The sequence below is a fragment of the Telmatherina bonti genome (assembly GCF_933228915.1).
Source record: "Telmatherina bonti genome assembly, chromosome: 19".
Lineage (NCBI taxonomy): Eukaryota > Metazoa > Chordata > Actinopteri > Atheriniformes > Telmatherinidae > Telmatherina > Telmatherina bonti.
The window spans coordinates 9,611,631-9,631,525 of NC_136617.1; the positions used below are offsets into that span (position 1 = coordinate 9,611,631).

Here is a 19,895-nt window from a genome sequence, read left to right on the forward strand (position 1 = left end):
GATCACTACCTTCCCCACGTCCCTCCCTCTCTTCCTCCCAGTAAATCCTTTTCTTCGTCAGAATCAAAGGATTCCCTTTGCAAGGCCTCAGTCTTTACCGGGTGATAGGTTAAAGGTGAGACTGCGGCTGCAAGTGGGAAGACTTATTTTCAGAGTTAAGGAACCACTAATCCAATAAATCCAGACTTCCGAAATGGAGTCTTTACTCCAGGAAAGATGATAATGAGGCGTGACATAGCAGAGCATCAAACAGGTAGTCGCTAAGCTGTGTAATCTTTATTTTTCTCTTCTATTACCTTTCATTTATTCTCGTTTTAATGCAATAAATGGTTAAATTAACCCAAATTCTGCTGCGAAATAAAGCCAAAGTGTGTCTGAAATGAAACGTTCTTTCTACAGTGAAATTTAAAAGATAATAAATGAAAAAAAATTAAGCTAATATACAAAAAGTAGTTGATACTTTTGTTATTTTTCATCATTGTTCTTTTAAATGTATTTAACCATTTAGGCGCAGGAGATTTTTTAAGTTTTTAAGGTGTGCTATAAATGAGAAAATGTATTGATTATGAACCAGGATGGCAGATTGACTCATCATATTTCATACTATAACAACCTCATTACAGATTAGCAGCCATATTAGACTCCAGCTCTTTCCCCATGAACTACTTACTTATATTTCATGTATACATGAAACTTCTGTTAGCTGTACTTGATCAAAATAAACTGACTCCTCCTCCTTCCCTGTCAGCCTTGTCCCTTTCTCAAGGGGTCGCCACAGCCAATCATCTGCTCCTACCGACCCAGTACAAAGACGCATTTGCCCTTCCTGACACAAGCCCTGCATTTATCTGGGCCCCCACCGGCCCTCGGAGAACACTGGTTTGTGCCTGCACCATCTTGAACCATCAACCTTCAGGCTAGTAAACAACTTGCTCCACCTCCTGAGCCACTGCCCCCCCAACCTAAACTAGTTACTAATAACTTGAAAGTATAAAAGTCGTGCTAGGAGACACACAGTTGCCAAGACCATCCCAACTGATATGTTCATGTGTTCACACACAGGCCAAGCAATCACCAAAGCCACCAGTCCAATGTCCCCCCCCTCGCCCCCATCCTAATCAAAACGCTCAATACAACATGACTCCTGTTAACGATGTGATATTTTATTGAGCTAAACATGATTTTTTTATTTTTTTATTTTCCTCTGTAAGTAATTCAGCCTCCAGTTTACCACAGTAAACACGCAGCAGTCCAAACACAAAGTGGTCCACAGCGACGTCACCTTCTTCATCTCAGCTTGGAAAACAAACTGTCCAACCTTACGATGTGTTCCCTAACTTTTCCATGCAGCAACCCACCTGGGGAGGCACATTTAGCTCTGCATCGCTACATTTTTCATGCAGTAAAATAAGCCATGTTATTAGCATGTAAACAGAAACAGATCCACACGCTTCATATGAAGATGTGAACAAAAACCTCCAGCATCAACATTTAACCAGGAATATATAAAGCACTGACACTGATCATCTTCTACCCTGGACTAGGAAAATGGTCCACATTGGCTCAGTTTACAGCCGTTTCTGGGACAGATGTGGACAGATGTGCCCAAGCCTGCAAGAAAACACCTGTCTATTTAACACAGGTTGTTTTGGGAATCCCATATCAGACCTGAATATACAAGGTTGGAATAGCCAGCTGTCTGTTTGGACTGATGGCAACCAATCACAGCAACGTTTAGATGAGAACGGTATGTCCAGATAAAAGTTTACAGCTTTTAACACACCACTTGTCTCACTTCTATCACTCAGCCACTGCACTCTGCTGCTGGGAAGGAAATATCTGACATTTTCCCCCCTCCCTCCCTCCTCAGGTGCTTTCTTTCAGCCTCCACATTCCTCTGCTTCTCAGCTCTTCCAACGCAGGATGGTTTGCACATTTTTAAAAAATTTGCTGTCATTAATCATGGTCATTGGGACTATCGTTAGTAGCAACCAATAAGCACAGATTTGGCAATTAGCTCATCAATTTAGTGGAACTTGGATTTAACCTCTGCCAAGAAGGCAGTGGACGTTACGTTTTTGTTGGCATTTGCTGTGGATGAAGAGTTGAAGTAGTGCCAACCAAGAATAAAAAGAAAAAACCCATGGAAAATGACATGTTTAACAGAAAAAAAATATCCAGCACTCCCCTTTTCTTTAATTTTATAAAACATACGCGTAAAATGCAGCATGTTCTTCTGGACCAACAACATTTCTGATTGTTATGAGTGACACCACCGTATGACGATATAATAAATTTTAAAAAATGTTGTATTTTCTGTTAAATATTCATGTTTTTAATGAATTGTAGAATTGGTTTTGTATTGTAAGAGACATTTTTATCAGATTTTTCTATATTTATTTATTCAATAAATGTTATTTGAGAACAAAGAAGTCCTGATGTCCACAGTGGACATCAAGAAAATATTAACAATATTAAAAATTCTTTGCAATTTGCTTTTTAGAAGACTCACATTTATTCTATATACATAAAAACATTTAACAATTTTTTTTCTGGCTCTCAGGAGGATATATCACATTTCCCACCTGTAATTCTATAATTGAATATTTTTAGCTTTACAGTGAATCTAAACTCGACAGCTTCCATTTGATTTTATCCAAGTTGTTTTTATTTGTAGCCTTCTGACACCCAGCTAGTCATGAGGAGGACAGACTGAGCTGCTCTGAGCTAAATTAGCTCCTGGATTATCTGCGCTACTTGCCACAGTGCTGCTCTCCTTTACTCTTCCTGTTTTTTTTGTGTCTTTCTTTAGCAGCTGCCAGATAGAAAGTTGTTTTTATAAACCTGCTTTCTCCTGCTTGTTTACATAAGATGCGTCGCTGCTCACGGCTAAACCGAGAAGAGGAGGTTGGGCCCCTTTGGGAGCTCTGCAGTGGCCGGCCGCTGTTGTTGCAAACTCTCCACGTAGCCACTGATACGTCTTGATTTAAACCTGGTTGGCCCTTGGAGACCCCCCCATTCTCACTCAGGGCCCCAAGCATTTGCCTGACTTACGTGTTGATAAGCAACACCTCTGCAGGTTCTCCAAGTCCCAAAGAGGAAAAGTGCTCTAAATTCCTCTCATGTGGATGTCCACCACAGTTGTTTTCTTCCTTCACAAGGTTTCCCTTCAGCTTTTCTATCAGCTTCCAGCTGCGATCGATCTAAAAGTAACTTTTTAAAACATTTCCTTACATCTGCTTTGCTACTGAGAGGAAAGCTGATGTGACTAGTGTGTCTCCAAATCTTTGCATGCGTTCTGTGAATGAGAAAGTCTCTTCATAGAATTTATTTTACTTAAAAGGTGACGCTGGTTCTGCCTCCCCAGCCTCCCTGGTGGAGCTCTGAAAAGCCTTGGCTGTGAGATGAGAAATCCAAATCACCTGTGGAGCTGTGGCAAACGGTGCCAAGACAGAGGCAGCTTTATGAAATCAGTCCAGGAATTAAGCTGTGTTGTTTACAGCCGAAGAGAGATCAGCTGTTAGGAAAGAGAGCTTAAGGTCCTACATTACGAGACAAACACAGCAGAAGATGGCCGCAGATTCTTTCGGCCCTTGTTTCTGGTGGTGAGATTCTGTGCTGACTGGATCTGCAGAAACTGAAAGGATGGCTTGTAGCTCCTGTAGTTTGGTTTTAGGGAACAGAAATGTCTCATGACTGTTTGGCTCCAGCTTCTCACTGCAATTCCCACCTAGGAGTCTTTTTCTGGTTGTTTTACACTCAGTCACAGCAAAGCGTTTGGTGCATTCAGCTGTAAACACGCAGTTAAGCACATTCAAATCTCATACTGACTGCAGCAGAGCCGTCCCCCCGCACCCCTCCCACCAGCACATGCTGGATTTAAACAGCTAAGGCGTGACCTGACCCAAGACCCAAGATCCAAGGCCTAAGATCCAAGACCCAAGATCTTGGAAAACACTGCACTTTTATTGAATCGAGTATATTTGCTTTTTTACAAGCTGATTGATTTCTGAAAGCCATCATACAGTCGACTGCTGGCAGAAAAAAAACACATGAAAATTTGTTCCAGTATAACCCATCAATATGCTTTAAATAAAACTAATCACTGTGAAACATTCAATAAAAACCAGCTGCAAATCTGATTCTCTGTATTTAATTTTTGTGTAACACAACCAATATGTGAAAAAACATAAAAATAAATACATTTTAATCTAAAATAATAAATAATGCATAAGGGTAAAAAATAATAATAATAATAATAAAATGTTTAAAAAACAGCTAAGATAAAGTCTAGCAGAATTAGTTAAAATGACATATTTATTTGTATTGTATCATGCAATTAAGGAATTTAAACTATTAAAATCATATCTGATAAATTTTTTTGTTTTTAAATGTGCATACAAGGACAGTAAGAGTTACAGTTTTTGCCAAACTTCATCAACTTCCAGATGTACATTTTCTTATTTTTTAAGATTCTGTCTATAACGTTTATATTATTTTTACGTTTTATTAAGATTTTGCTCATTTTGAATGCATTCCATATGCTATAATTAAATATGTCCTTGGCTCTGTTTCCATAGTATAAAGTTCATTTTATTATGAATTAAGATTTTTATTTTGATTAAGAAGTGGGCTGTATTTTTAAACAATAAGATTTAAGTAGCTTGTAATATGTTCTATGTATGTTATATGTCTATTCCCCACAATGTTCCACTTTAAAGCGTAGAAGAGATCATGCATTGGCTGTGGCATCCGTAAGACACAAGTTACTTTAAGAGTGCACATCTGCAGATACAAGCTTTTAAACGCCTGGAAAGCCTCTTCAACTCTGTGAGACGTTAGTCTACAATCTCAACTCTTCTGTGATTTATTTATTTATTAATTAGAAACATTGTTTGTGTTTTTTTTGTTATTTGTTGCCATGTCTAATTTCTTTCTTTAGTCCAAAAATGTGCAAAATGAACATTTTCATTCTGGATCAGCCTCATTTATCAGGTTTGTTTTTGTCAGGTTTGACCACAATAAAGGCCAGGACAACTTTTTACTTGTTTGTTTTTCAAATATCTGACCAAAAAATATATAAAACAAACCACACATGCTTGTTGAAATCTTTGTTTCCTTACATGGAATTTCCTTCCTGGAAAAACACTGAATGTGAGCAATGTGACTAACGTCTCAACTCAGAGCTGTGGGGTTTTCATGCAGTGGCTCCGCCTCTGGGGGTGGGTGGGGTGGGTTGACTTTAATTCAATTACTGTATCTCAGCAGGTGGAGGCAGATTTCCTCTGCTGCTCACAGACAGATCATCACCTTTTCCTCTGAAGTCTTCTGTCGCACAGGTAGGATCTAAGGAGAGCTGGATAAGTTTTATTTGTCAGACCAGTGTCCGCTGTTTTACTTTAGATTTGATTTATTATCGACTGCAGCTAATAGTATTGATTGCTTGTAGATTAGTTTACCAAGAGACTGAAATAATAGTAATCTGTAGTTAAAAGGAAAACTGATTATTATAAGCTTGTTTGATATTGATATTATTGCATTTTTTTCTTGTTTAATCATGTAGGAATTACAGAATGTTTTAAGATGATTCATTCATGGAGCCTCCATTGTATATAAGAAACAAAAGCAGCTTTTTTCCTTTAACCAAAAGTAATATCAAGCAGGGGAACTTCCTTGTTTTTAGTACATTTTTCATTCAGATTGAACCTTAAACTGCAGCAGACTGTCAAGATATTTAGTGACGCCCCACAACAAACTGAACTAGAAGTTCAATGTCAAGCTTTGTTTGCATGCATGCACAAGATTTTAGCTATTATTTTTCATAAAGTTATTATTCAAAGTTATTATTATGGGTTGGGCCCTGAAATTATTGGGCCATCCTGCTTAAGAATAAAAAACATGAAAAGATGTCGCCTGACAAAATGCAAATAAAAAAGACACTTTGTTGATTCTGGAGGAGATTTTGATTCAGAGCGCCTTCATTAACCCTTTATGCAGCAAGTGACTATTTTTGATCACTTTGTTTTCTTTCATATTCAGCATGAAACTTTTTTTTGTCAATGTAACAACAGAATGGAGGTTTCAGTACATACCAGAAGGACAACTTTAGGTTAAAATGTCTAATTTCAAGGTATTTCATTGAGTGCCTGATCAAGGATTAATACTTCATTTGCTTGGAAAAACGAGAGAAACAGATATAACATTAGTTTTTATTTTCCATTTTTTTTTCTAAATAGATTCTGTGGAAAACAATAAAATGCAAGAAAGATAAAAGAAAAACAAATGAATAAAGAATAAATAAAAAGACGTTGAATGATGCAAAATGAAAAAATTCCAACCATATTACATCTGCATTATTAGGCATTTGCGAATATCGTTATTGTTGTTTCTGTTCGATGTAGCCCCGAGGAGGATGCGAGTCAGTGTTCACTGAGGGGTGGTTCCAAGCCAGATGAATGCAGGAGTTGTGTCAGGAAGGATATCTGGCTTGAAACATGTGCTAACAAAAAACATGTTCCCACTTACATGCGGTAGGTTGGAGCAGGTGCTGCACTGTGACCCCAATGAGAAAGCTGAAAGGGAACGAGGATGGTTATTGTTGTTTCTATTATTATTTTTATTATTATTATTATATGACAAAACAAGAGTGATTTCAAACAATCCAAATGTTACAAGGAGAACATCATGGGAGGGAGATTTGTTGTAGGTGACAGAAGGTCCCATCAATTCTCGATGCAGGTTGGGTTGACTTTAATTCAGACTGTTTCAGTTTTTTGATGAGATTCATTGCCGCAGCAAAAGTCGCAGCAGCCGCAGCCTCTTAGTTTAAAGATATCTTGTTTGTTTTAATACTGTAAAATACATGTTTTAGAGTTCTGATCAGGACTAAAGGTCAATATGGAGGCTGGTCATCTGAACCGTTTCATGAGTTCTTCTTGTGCAGCTACTTGTCAGCAGATTTGGAAGAAGGTGTTCCTTTCTTTATGAGCCTAATAAGGTCCAGCTTGCTCAGGCTCAGCGATCCATAAGCCCAAAAATAGTCTCCCTGCTACACCTGCTACAGATCCAGCTCTATTAATTTAACCAGTCGCGGCTTGAGTTACTTAAAAAGTGATGCCACATTTTTTCCCCTTTAAAAATGACCTGTGATGGACTGGGACTCTTTTCAGGGTGTATCCTGCCTCTTGCCTGCTAGTTGCCATGATAGGCTCCAGCTTCTGAAGCCAGATCTGGAGCTGACCCTCGTTGGGTGACTGAGGACATGGTCCTCCTTGTCATTTGTCAGGGTGTTGGGAATTTCAGTTGTTATAATATTTTCAGTTCATATTATGATAATCTTTTATTAATCTTACATAGATGTTTTTCATTAATCTTCATGTACAAGTTAAAAGTTTTCCTCTGTGTGCTGTTTGGATAAACAGGACATTCCAGTGACGTGCAAGGTCAGAGTGGTCTGACCAAACTTGAAAATTTGGCAGGGAGACTGGCATGTGGAGATGGGTGGCTTTTGGGCTTCTGGGCCCCTGCACTCAGCTTGCTTTTGGGGGGCCAGCAGCTGCTTTCCCTTGCTTCCTGGGGCCTGTGCCTCATGGCCACATGGCAGCTCTGGTTTGGGCCTTCCTGGGCTGATATGTGGTCATCTCTGTGGTGGTCTGGCTTGCGTTTGTGCTCTGAGATAGTGGCTGGTCTCCTGGATTCTGATCAGGATTTTTTTGCCTCCACATTTACTAATCTGCATGCTTATACAGTCACTATGTCATATGTTTTTTCTCTGTTGCTGATGTTTTTGCCATTATAATTCATGATTATTCTCTCAGTTTGTACGTGTTTTAATTGGTGCTCCTCATGATTGTCGCAGGTGGTTTTGGGGTTTCCTGTCAAGTTTAGCAGCTGATGTTAACCATTTTGTTGTTGTTTACCATTTTCTGTCTTTTGTCCTCACTCTCCTTGTCAGGAACAGTAGTAATATGTAAATTCAGCCAAAGACAAATTTAAAAATAAAGCGTCATACTGAATTGTCAAGAATCCACAAATTAGTTTAGCACAAGATCAGCCAGATCATCATTCTGATTGTTGTGACACTGAACAATTTAAGAAAGAAAAAAGAAAGAAAAAATAATCAGCATGGAAAAAAATGTATGAACAATATTTTATCTCTGTAGGATATAAATATAGAAATAATATATATATCTTTTATTGTTTTTTTTTTTTTTTTTTTTTTTTTTTGGAACAGACATGTGAGGCTCCAAATTTGTTTTAATAAGAGAATATATTCTTTTTTGCAACAGTATGGCACTGATTTGTGAGCATCATCACTAGTAAACAACTCCATGTGTTTAAGCAAAATGGTCATGTAGGTCAGACACACAAAAGTTTGGATAAATGTTGGCACTTTTTGTAAACAACACTTAATCCCAGTTTAGTCTCAGTTTGACAAGTACTGGGAAAGCTGCTGCATAGTTATATCGCATGAAGACAAGTATGGAACAAAACTCAACCAGTATTTCCTATTACAATGCACTGAACTAATAAGACAGCAATCATGTTTACTCTGTCTCTTATGTGCCAATCTTGGTCTGAAAATAGCCAAGGTTTCCAGAGATGTCAAAACAGTCTTATGTACAGCACTTCAGTCCAAGATAAACATGTACTTAACCTAGGATCATGGCCGTTGACACTTCATGCTGGTTTTACTCGCTGTTGATTGGCTTACCAAATGGCTTCTGCTCTTTTCACAGCATTTGCGTCTGTGGGCTGAATTGCAGGTTAGGACCAAGATCTGGAGGAGTACCAAGGCTGCATCTCAGGAACAGTTACAGTTTACCACCTTGTCAGTGCAGAGGAGGTCATCCCTTAAAATAAAGGTGCGCTATAAGTGCCACAGAAGAGCCTAAAGTGACAAATCCTCAACTTGTTCTACCTCAAGAGCGAATATCTTCAGTGATGGGTAACAGTAAGAGCACTTGTGTGTCCAAGGAAATCCTCGAGGACCTGAAGCTCACCACCAAGTTCTCAGAGACTGAGATATACCAGTGGTACGAAAACTTCAAGAAGCAGTGTCCATCAGGCCGCATCTCGAAAGAAGAGTTTCAGACCATCTACACCAAGTTCTTTCCTGACAGTGAAGCAAATCCATATGCCCAACATGTCTTCCGCTCCTTTGACACCAATGATGACGGCACACTGGACTTCAAGGAGTACATCATTGCCCTCCACATGACATCGACGGGGAAGACCACCAGGAAACTAGAATGGGCTTTCTCGCTGTTCGATGTGGACAAGAATGGATACATCACCAAGTCAGAAGTCAAAGAAATCTGTGCAGTAAGTTTGGAGAAGAACATACTCTGTTTGGACTGTTTGAAACAATAGTTGAGTGGTTTGAGTTGTTTTGTTATGATACTAGGACTACAAGTAGCGGTTGCAAACTAAGACGTACACAACAACATCATCTGCATAGAATGGAATTTGCTTTGAGCATCCAGCTGTTTTTGCAACCACAAAGTAAGATATTGATCAGAGCAGTGACTCTAAAACCAATTGAAGTATTGCTGAAATCTGACAGCAAATCTTTTTATAGACTCCATCGCACAGCTTGTATTGGGTCAAGCTAAGCTGAGCTTATACTTAAAAGTCACAGTAAAGACTGCTGTTAGTCAATTACAGTAATAGTTGTCACATGGTGTTTGATAGCAAGAGTAAATTAGCGCTGATCTTCCTTCTGCTCTTAAAAAAGACTATTAATCTGTGGATATGGTACGCAAATCTGTGTGTACGGATTGCAATTATCCTTCTTAACCACTACTAACCCAGCTTTCAGTTTGAATGCTAACTTGGGCAAAGGGCCAAATGTCTAAACCACCTGCTTTGTGGCCATGTCTAGTCAGAAAGCCTCAGGTAGCAGAAACAGTCAAGATTGGTCAAAATTGCTGTCAACTTTGAAGCTAAAATGTTGACTATATTGATACAATGGCTGGATAGATGCCAGGCGGTGACCTATAAAGGAAGCAATCAAACATGTTAGAACTGAATCCTGTGTTATGTTCATTATCCTAACTGCTTAATCCAATGAAGGGTCGTGAGGAAGCTCTCCCAGCAGTCTTTGGGTGAAAGGCAGGGTACAGCTCGCCAGTCCATCGCGGGGTCCTGTATTATGTGTATGGGGCAATTTAAGGCACTTTCACACCAAATATTGCCAGGGACTAATGGAGACTAGGAAGATGGCTGAGTAAAGGCGCATCTGCAAGGAATTTGTCTCTGCTTGTACTCGGACTAGAGGCACGGAAGTGAAAACTGTATGAGTAAAAATAACTGTTTAACTCTTGTGTAGCGCATTGGCTCCTTGAATCCTACATGGTCTGGACCAGTCACCTTGTAACTGTGACTGCAGATGGTTCTCCTATGGAGGGACCTAACAAAACTTCACAAATATATTGATATGTTCTTTGGATGCTCAGAATTTAGTAAAGGAACAGCAAAATAACAATATATTTTGCTTAAAGAGATGTGCAATACACACATTGCCTCTGTTTGGCTTAGACACATGCGGATGAATGAATCTTCCAACTTTTCATGGTGCACTGTCAAAGTAACCAAACAATATGATGTGAAAAGATATAAACTCTTCAAGTTTTTTAATAACTAACCTTAATGAATCATCACTTGTGACAAATTAGTAAAAATCCATCCTGCTCATCATTGTTTCTGATGAGCTCATTCAGTGTTGCTGCTGAAAAGTTCAACACTTTAGGACTTGATCCAGCACACAAAGTCGTGTAATCAGACTTACAAAACTTGTGAATGCCAAATTCAGATTTCCCAACAAAAAATTCCTTGGGAAAAGGATGAGCAGTGTTACCTGACATGCCAGATGTTTTAATGTTGTGGTCAACTGATTGGTGTATTTATAGCAACCGGACTTCCATTTAAAAGATTAGAGTTAATATAATCACAGAACAAAGAGCTGGAGGATTTAATCCTCGGCAGCAACATGTTGCTGTTTTTTTCAAGAGCTTGATAATCAGTTTATAGATGTGACATTGAAAGATTAAAAAGGAGCAAAGGTTCCACCTCCCCATGCATCCATTAGAATAAATCACGGTTGTATGTTTTATAATTATTACCTGAAATAGGTCAAATTAATGGCAGCAACGGGACAGATGAAATGTTTATCCATTTTGAACAAAAGTGAGGCATGAATCCAACTTTTCAAAGTGTCCGTCCATCTGTTTTGCTCTAACAGGCTATTTTTAAGCTGATTCCTAAAGATGACGTGGAGGATTTGCCCGAGGATGAAAACACACCTGAGAAGAGGGCAGAGAAACTCTGGAGAGCATTTGATAAGGGCGACAACGGTGAGCAGTAAAGGCATCAAACGCCCATGAAATTTAACCTGATGTTTAAATTGTTCTGTATTATCTGTTTTTCACTGTGCATGTAAAATTTCCTTTTACATAACGTGTGACTTTCCCTGCTTTGCACTATGTAAAAGGAATTCCATCCTATTTTATGCAAACTTATATTATATGAAATCATTACTACACTGAATTAGGTCAAGATGCAGAATCAGTGAATGAAAAAGTTCACCCTTTATGCATCCACCTTATTTCCAATGCTACCTCCACACCAGTAGACTTTGAGCAGATTTGGAAAAGATTCTTGAAAAACTATCAGTTCCCATCTGCTCACATCTAAACACAAATGCTTAGAGCTTGTAAATTCATTTTAGTTTCAAACTTGAGATTTTACAAACACTGTGATCCTTGCGGGGTCACTATTTACAAGACTGCGACTAGATAGTTTCTGCATTTTTTCCTCATCATGCAATTTCCAAACAAGTTTGATATGATTAATTCCAACACTAGAAGCCTGATATGAAACAAGGCAGGTTACCGTCGTAAAGTTAATGACTGATGATGAGCATGCTGTGACTCCTGGAAGACTTTACTAAAGACTTTCAGTCTTTAGTCGGGGAATGTGAAAATGGAGAAAAGTCAAGACTCCCCCTTTTTTATTTTTGTAAAACTTTTTTTTGAATATTTTTTCAGTATTCATAATTGCTATTTTACTGAAATTTATAGCTCTTCTGTTTTTTTTTCTGATTGTGTCTTACACATTTATCTGCAAAACTGCAGCAAAACAAACTGTAAAATTTCTGACATGCAGATCAAATAAAAGACGCTACAGTGACCAAAAACAAACAGACCTACAGACAGAGAAAATAAAAACAAATAAGTCAGATTAACTGATCAACACGACCAAAGCGACATGAGTGTCCAAAGAAAAAACCAAACCAGGACATATGTTGTGTGTTTTGTAAGGTCAGACCTTACAAAAACAAAAGAGAACTAATGACAAACAAAGGGCAGGTGCGATGATTAGCAGACTGAATCCAGGTGTGAGCAAGCATGGCTCACTTAGATTATAAGGAATGAACCAAAAACAAATGAGCAAGAAGACCAAGAGTAACTGAACAAAATCTGTAATAGAGTAAGTAATTCGAGAATGTAATTCAGAAAAATAAGATGTTACATAACCAAATACAAAGCATGTCAAGCATGGTGGTGAGAGTTTGAGCTTGTTTTGCAGTAACAGTATCTGGACGTGTTGCAGCTAAACATCCTGCTAAAAGCTAAAGCTTGGCTGAGTGTTCTGGTCAGCCTCAGTTCCCTTGGACAGGACAAAAAGATGCAACTGGAATCCCGTTCACCTCTGCTGCAGGTTGAACATGCGGGCCGGTGATGATCCGCATGTTCAAGTGTTTGCAAAAAGTGTTTGCTAAGATCACATCGTTCATCTTTGTTTGCTGCTCCAAGTCAGCCACTTGGTTTCTCCAGGAAAGTTGTCTGGAGTTTTAGTGTTTTCACCTCCTAAACTATGTCCAGGAGTGTTTTTTGCTGAAGACTAACAGCAGAAACTGTCTTTGACCGGTAATCCAGTGATTTTATGTCATCCAGATCCTCCATCGTCTGGGTCATCTTTAGTCCCATCCTGAAAGCATTTTAAGACTGGCTTTATAAAATCAAAATACGTGACTGACGGCACATAAACATCAACAAAGTTTTTTAAAAAAAAGGTAAAAAAACATTGAAAGATGAACGCAGAACATTTTCTCCTTCTCCATGCACGTGTCTTCCAGGCACGTCCAACTGTGCAGCACTGTCTTGACTGTCCACTCAAAGTCCAACCTCCACCTCAACGTTTCTCAGTCCAGGTCCTCAAGAAGACCTACCTTGCATATTTCCAGCACTAGCACAGCTGATTCAGATTCACCAAAGGATGTATTTTGCTAATGGGTGGTTCATTTCGGTCAGGGGTGCCCAAAGTCAGTCCTCGAGGGCCGCTGTCCTGGTTTTCCATTAAATAGATCCAACAACCAATGAAGTTCTGCACAATGACTGATTAGTTTGAGTCAGGTGTGTTGGGGCTGGGATACATAGAAAACCTTCAGGATTGTGGACCTTGAGGATTGGAGCTGGGCATTCCTTATCTACAACATTCAGGATTTCCTGAGGACCAGCACTGAGAAACACTGCTCTACCTTGTTGAAATGCTTTGATGGGAGCTTGAGTCAGCTGTTCAGAAACAAATGAACAAAAGAAACGTTGCAGGAAAACATTTCTCTTATTAAAAGCTGATGCATCAGGGGATTTACTGAATTTTCAGGCACTGCTTCTGCACTTTGTCTCAGATATTGTTCAGAATATTCTGGTGTCAAAACAGAATTAAATCAGAGGATTTTCTCTTTTTTTCATGACTTGTTAACCTCTGCAGGCAAGATTCTCACAAACCAAGTCTCTATGTTGGCTTTTCATTATGTGGCATTGATAGGAATCAGTTACTGTTGCAAACTTATGTTAACATACATATTTTCTCTCCATCCAGACCGAGTTTCAGAGGGAGAGTTCATCAAGGGACTGTTGAACAACGAAGAAGCTCTTCGTTTGATTCAGTACGAGCCTTCAACATAGCGACCCAATCACACTAACTCACCTCCCTTCCCTCCGCTCCTTTTGCATATAACCCTTCATTCTGTTAATGCAGCGGCTGGATCGTCCCATAAACTGAACACACAGGAGGTGTAAATATAATGCCTCACTGCCCCACATTAACAATACATAATCTCTTGCTTAGTTTTATAACATTTTTACCTGTGCATGTGTGTCTGCGTCGTTTTTAGTGCATCAAAATAAACGGATGAAACTCAAATGTGGAAGTTGACAGTCTCTTGATTGCTTGCGGTCGCCATGGCAACTGTTACAAATGTTCAACGCTGCACAGAAACAACACACTTACTGCTGTTTGTCTGCTACAAAGTACATAAAAATACATGTCATTTCAATAAAATGGGACTTTTTCTGAGGTTGTTTTCTTCATTCAGTTTACATGGAAAAAAGAAAAATGGACGTGTGTTTTTATATAAATATAGTTTACCGGTTTCCTCTTTGACCTGTCAAAGATATGCAATGGCTTTCATCATATTTGTCTAACTTTGTCATTTAGAATCTGCACTTCGTCCATGTGTTGCATGTTGATGCTCTATTTAAGTGATGAGAGTAGTGTTGGTCGTGGATTTTACTTTGTTGTATAGTCAATTAATAAAAAAAGTAATTGAATTGTAATAAAACTGAGTCTTCTTTTATTTGATTGTTTATTCAGAGTGCCATTCAGCCATCCATCTTCTACCACTTATCCGGGGTTGGGTTGTGGGGCAGCAGCCTAAGCAGGGAAGCCCAGACTTCCCTCTCCCCAGCCACATTTGCCAACTCTGTGGGGGGGGATCCCAAGGTGTTCCCGGACCAGCCGAGAGATATAATCCCTCCAGCGTGTCCTGGGTCTTCCCCTGGGTCTCCTCCCAGAGGGACGTGTCTGGAACACCTCACTAGGGAGGCGCCCAGGAAACATACTGACCAGATGCCCGAGCCACCTCAACTGGCTCCTCTCGATGCAGAGGAGCAGCGACTCTACTTTGAGCCCCTCCCAGATGACTGGGAGATGACTGAGCTCCTCACCCTATCTCTAAGGGAGAGCCTGGCCACCCTGCGGAGAAAACTCATTTCAGCCGTCTGTATACAAGATCTCGTTCTTTCAGTCCCGACCCACAGCTCATGACCATAGGTGAGGGTAGGAACATAGATTGACAGGTAAATAAGGAGCTTTGCCTTCTGGCTCAGCGACTTCTTCACCACAACGGATTGGCGCAGAGTCTACATTACTGCATATGCTGCATTGATCTGCCTCACGATCTCATGCTCCATCCTCCCCTCACTCGTGAACAAGACCCCGAGATATTTAAACTCCTCCACTTGAGGCAGGACCTGACTCCTGACCCCGGGAAGGCAATCCACCCTATTCCGACTGAGGACCATGGTCTCAGATTTGGAGGTGCTGATTCTCATCCCAGCCGCTTCACACTCGGCCGCAAATAGCTCAAGCGAGACCTTGATGTCACAACCAGATGAAGCCAAGGACCACATCATCCGCAAAAATAGGACCCAATCCTGAGGCCACCAAACCGGATCCCCTCAACACCTCGACTGTACCTAGAAATTCTGTCCATATAAGTTAATACCAGAATCAGTGATGAAGGGCAGCCTTGGCGGAGTCCAATCCTCACTGGAAATGAATCCGACTTACTACCGGCAATGCGAACCAATCTCTGACACCTGTCGTACAGGGATCGGACAGCTTGGACAAGGGAGTCCGGCAACCCATATTACCAGAGTACCCCCGACAGGAGTCCCTGGGGTACATGATTGAATGCCATCTCCAGGTCCACAAAGCACATGTAGACTGATTGGACAAACTTCCATGCTCCCTCCAGGACCCCAAAGAGGGTATGCTGGTCCACTGTTCCACGACCAGGACAAAAACCACACCGCTCCTCCTCAATCTGAGATTCGACTATCTGACGGACCCTCCTCTCCAGGCCCCCTGAATAGACCGTACTGGGGAAGCTGAGGAGTGTGATTCCCCTATAATTGAAACACACCCTCTGCTACCCCTTCTTAAAAAGGGGACCACCACCCCAGTCTGCCAGTTCAGAGGCACTGTCCCCGATGTCCATGCAACGCTAAGGCCAGGGCAGCCCCACGGCATCCAGAGCCTCAAGGAACTCTGGGCAGATCTCATCCACCCCTGGGGCCTTGACACCAAGGAGCTTTTTAACCACCTCAACGACTTCAGCCCCAGAGATAGGAGAGTCCACGCCTGAGTTCCCAGCTCTGCTTCCTCCCTGGAAGATATGTTGGTAGTATTGAGGAGATCTTTGAAGTATTCCTTGCACCAACCCACAACATCCAGAGTTGAGGTCAGCAGCTCTGTATTGGCATAGCACTGCTTCCCCCTCCCGAGTTGCCGGATGGTGGACCAGAATCATCTCAAAGCCGTCTGGAAGTCATTCTACATGGCCTCGTCGAACTACGCCCGAGTTTTTGCCTTGGCGACAGCCTAAGCCGCATCCCGCTTAGCCCGTCGGTACCTATCAGCTGCTCCAGAGTCCCACAGGCCAAGAAGGCCCGATAGGACTCCTTCAGCTTGATGGCATCCCTCACTGCTGGTGTTCACCTACAAGTTCTGGGATTATTGCCACAACAAGCACCAACAACCTTATGGCCACAGCTCCGGCTGGCCGCCTAGAGGTACGGAACACAGCTCACTTTGACTCAATGTCCCCCAGGGTCGAAGCGCCGCTGAAGGTGGGAATCGAAGCTTGCTCTGACGAGGGACTCATTCACCAGACGTTCCCAGCAGATCCTCACAACATGTTTGGGCCTTCCAGATCTGACTCGCTGCCTTCTCCACCACCTGAGCCAACTCACCACCAGGTGGTGATCAGTTGACAGCTCCGCCCCCCCTCTTCACCCGAGTGTCTAAGGCATGTGGCCACAAGTCCGATGATACGATTACAAAATCAATCATCAAACTGCAGCCCAGAGAGTCCTAATGCCAGGTGTACATGTGGACACTCTTATTTTCGAACATGGTATTAATTGTTGACAATCCATGATGAGCACACAAGTCCAATAACAAAACACCACTTGGGTTCAGGGGAGGGAGGGGGGTCATGCCTCTCAATCACTCCCCTCCAGGTCACACTGTCATTGCCCGCGTGAGTATTGAAGTCCCCCAGCAGAACAAGGGAGTCTCCAGAGGAAGCACCCTCCAACACTCCCTCCAAGGACTCCAGAAAGGGTGGGTACTCTGAATTGCCATCGGTGCATGAGATCAAAAACAGTCAGGACCCGTTCCCCCACCCGAAGGTGAAGGGAGGATACCCTGTCATCCACCGGGGTAAACCCCAAGCCGGGGAGTAATAAGAATGCCGACACCTGCTTGGTGCGTCTCACCATGAGCAACTCCAGAATGGAAGAAGGTCCAGCCCATCCACCAGGGTACTGGTTCCAGTGCCCAAGCATTGCATCGAGGTGAGTCCAACTATATCTAGCCAGAACCACTCAACCTCACACACAAAGTCAAGCTCCTTCCCTACCAGAAAGGTGACATTCCATGTCCCTAGAGCCAGTTTCTGCAGCCGAGGGTCGGACCGCCAGGGTCCCCGCCTCTAGCTGCTGCCTAGCTCATATTGCACCCGACCCTTATGACTCCTCCCACAGATGGTGAGCCCACAGGAGGTGGGGCCCATGTCACCCTTTCGGTCTGAGCCCGACAGACGTTTACAAATATAAAAATTGCATTTAAAAAAAATCGAATATAACAAAATTTTTTTGCTTCACAATTCTTGGATTAAAAAAACAGATTTCTTTTATCTAATAAATAAAAATAATCAATGATATAATTTTTGTAATTTTTATAATTTTTTCATTTATCTTTTACTTGTCTTCTTGGGCATTATAGCACCAGAATGATGGTCTGACCACTGTATTGTTTTTTTCTAATTGATGTTTGTTTTTAGAATCTTAATTTAAATCAAATTGGCACCCGAAAAATCGTGATTGAATCAAATCGGGGCAAAGGCATTTTGTCACAGCCCTAATTCTTTCTGTGCAATATTGCTTGTTAATGTTTGAACAATTTTCTCCTTTTGATGATGAACATTAGATTTTCTGTCTGTCTTTGGTCTTCAGTGACTCTGCCTTTGGTAAGGCAAGTTTATTTGTATAACACCATTCATGTACAAGACTGTTCAAAGTGCTTTACATGAAACATTAAAAGCATTATAGATGGTGTAAAAACAAACAAAAAAAAGCATAAAAGAAAACACAAATAGCACAAATCACAACAAAATAATAAATTACATTAAAATAATTAAAAGCAGAATTAAATAAAAGTTACTGCGCAGATGTCATGCATAGGCGCATGGTATCATGCCCGGCCTTCCTGACACCACCTCCAGCCACACTTGTCCTGCTCTGCCTGGATCCACTTGTCCTCACTTAGTTTATCCTCCCTCTCCAGCCACAGCTGCACCTGATAATTTTGATGAACACTCCTCCCATAATCACCACCATCTCCAGTAAAACCAGTTCACTCCTTCACAGCAGTCACCAGTCTGTCGTTGTAGTCAATTCCTCATTCCTCCTGTTTGGTTGAATAAACACGGATTATTAGTCATTTTGCAGCTTGAATCCTTCTTCTCAACCGTCTTCCGCAAAACCACAACATCTGGGGGTATTACTTTTGTGTCAGATCATAATTGCACAAAATACTGAAAGAATAAATGAACTAATTCCAAGTAATTTTGTGTATTATGGGCCTGAATTGCAAAAAAATAATGTAACTTTGCAAATAAAATTCTGCTGATTAGACAAAACATGATATAAAAAGTGAATTCAAATATTGATATATTTATTTTTTGTACCATCACAACTCTTTCTGATTTTAATCTTTGTGCCAGGATTAAAAAAACAACTGTTCAACTGTGAAGAAAATAAATCTGGACTAAAATATCCTGCAAATACCCGCAAACAGCACGTTGTTTTAAACCACACATTATTACTGAGTAACATATCACATACCAAAAGTTAAATCACATCCACATCATACTGAAAAAGTTAAAAAGATAAAACTAAAATAAACAAGTTGAGAGACTGACGTGTAAAACATGACGACCAACGTTTATTTATTCATCACTGATAATAAATGAGCCCTTCGTTCTCCATATGGTGACTGTTGCATAACTTCTGTACCATCCAAGACCCTAAATTACATTTTTAATTACTGTTCACATGCAGCTTGTGCAGAGACCTCACAGTCTGCTTTATCTCTGCCTCACTGACTATATTATGTCAATCCCCCTCTCTCTGTCTCATTCCCATGACTGGGGAGATTACTGACATAATCTTCTGTCCAGCATCTAAAAACATCTGTCTAAACATCCAAATCTATCTGCTGCTGTCATCTTTGATCCTCGCTTTTTCTTTTATTCCTAGATGTACTTATTACAAGATGTAGTATATGGCTGTCTCGGATTCCCAAGCAATCACTGTACTGGGGAGTACAATGGGAATTGATGGCGCTTGACTGGTTTTAGAGCAAATGGTGCAGGCATTTGGTCGGAAACCAAAGAACTGGACCAAATAAAAGTCTAATCTCACAGTGGACCCGAATAAAAAAAAAAAAAAAATCACATCGTTGCCAAAGTTACAGAAAGAGTTCAGTTGCTACTGAAGCTGTTTTTTTTTTGTTTTTTTAAAAAAACAAGCTGCTAAAATCCTAAATGCAACCTTAACAAGGAAAAAAAAATCACAAGATGAGCAAAAATAAATCCAACTGGAATGTGATGTTCTGTTAAAAAAGCCAATATTTGGGAGATAAAAAAAAAACAAAACTCATTGTTAAAAAATAAAACAGATCAATCTGATAATCTTGTCATTTTTAAACAAACCTACCACATTAAAAGTGACAGTCCTGGTTTCCATATCTGCTGAGAAACT

General features: G+C 40.6%; 1 protein-coding gene across 1 annotated transcript; it reads left to right on the forward strand.

Annotated features, from left to right (window-relative positions):
* Nucleotides 1–8,943: 8,943 nt before the first annotated feature.
* On the forward strand, nt 8,944–13,970 carry LOC306770416 (recoverin-like; the record flags this gene model as incomplete). The annotated part of the gene is made up of 3 exons (XM_079259276.1): nt 8,944–9,324; nt 11,243–11,354; nt 13,885–13,970. The coding sequence occupies 3 exons, from the start codon at nt 8,944–8,946 to the stop codon at nt 13,968–13,970; spliced, it is 579 nt and encodes a 192-aa protein (XP_079115402.1).
* Nucleotides 13,971–19,895: the final 5,925 nt, after the last annotated feature.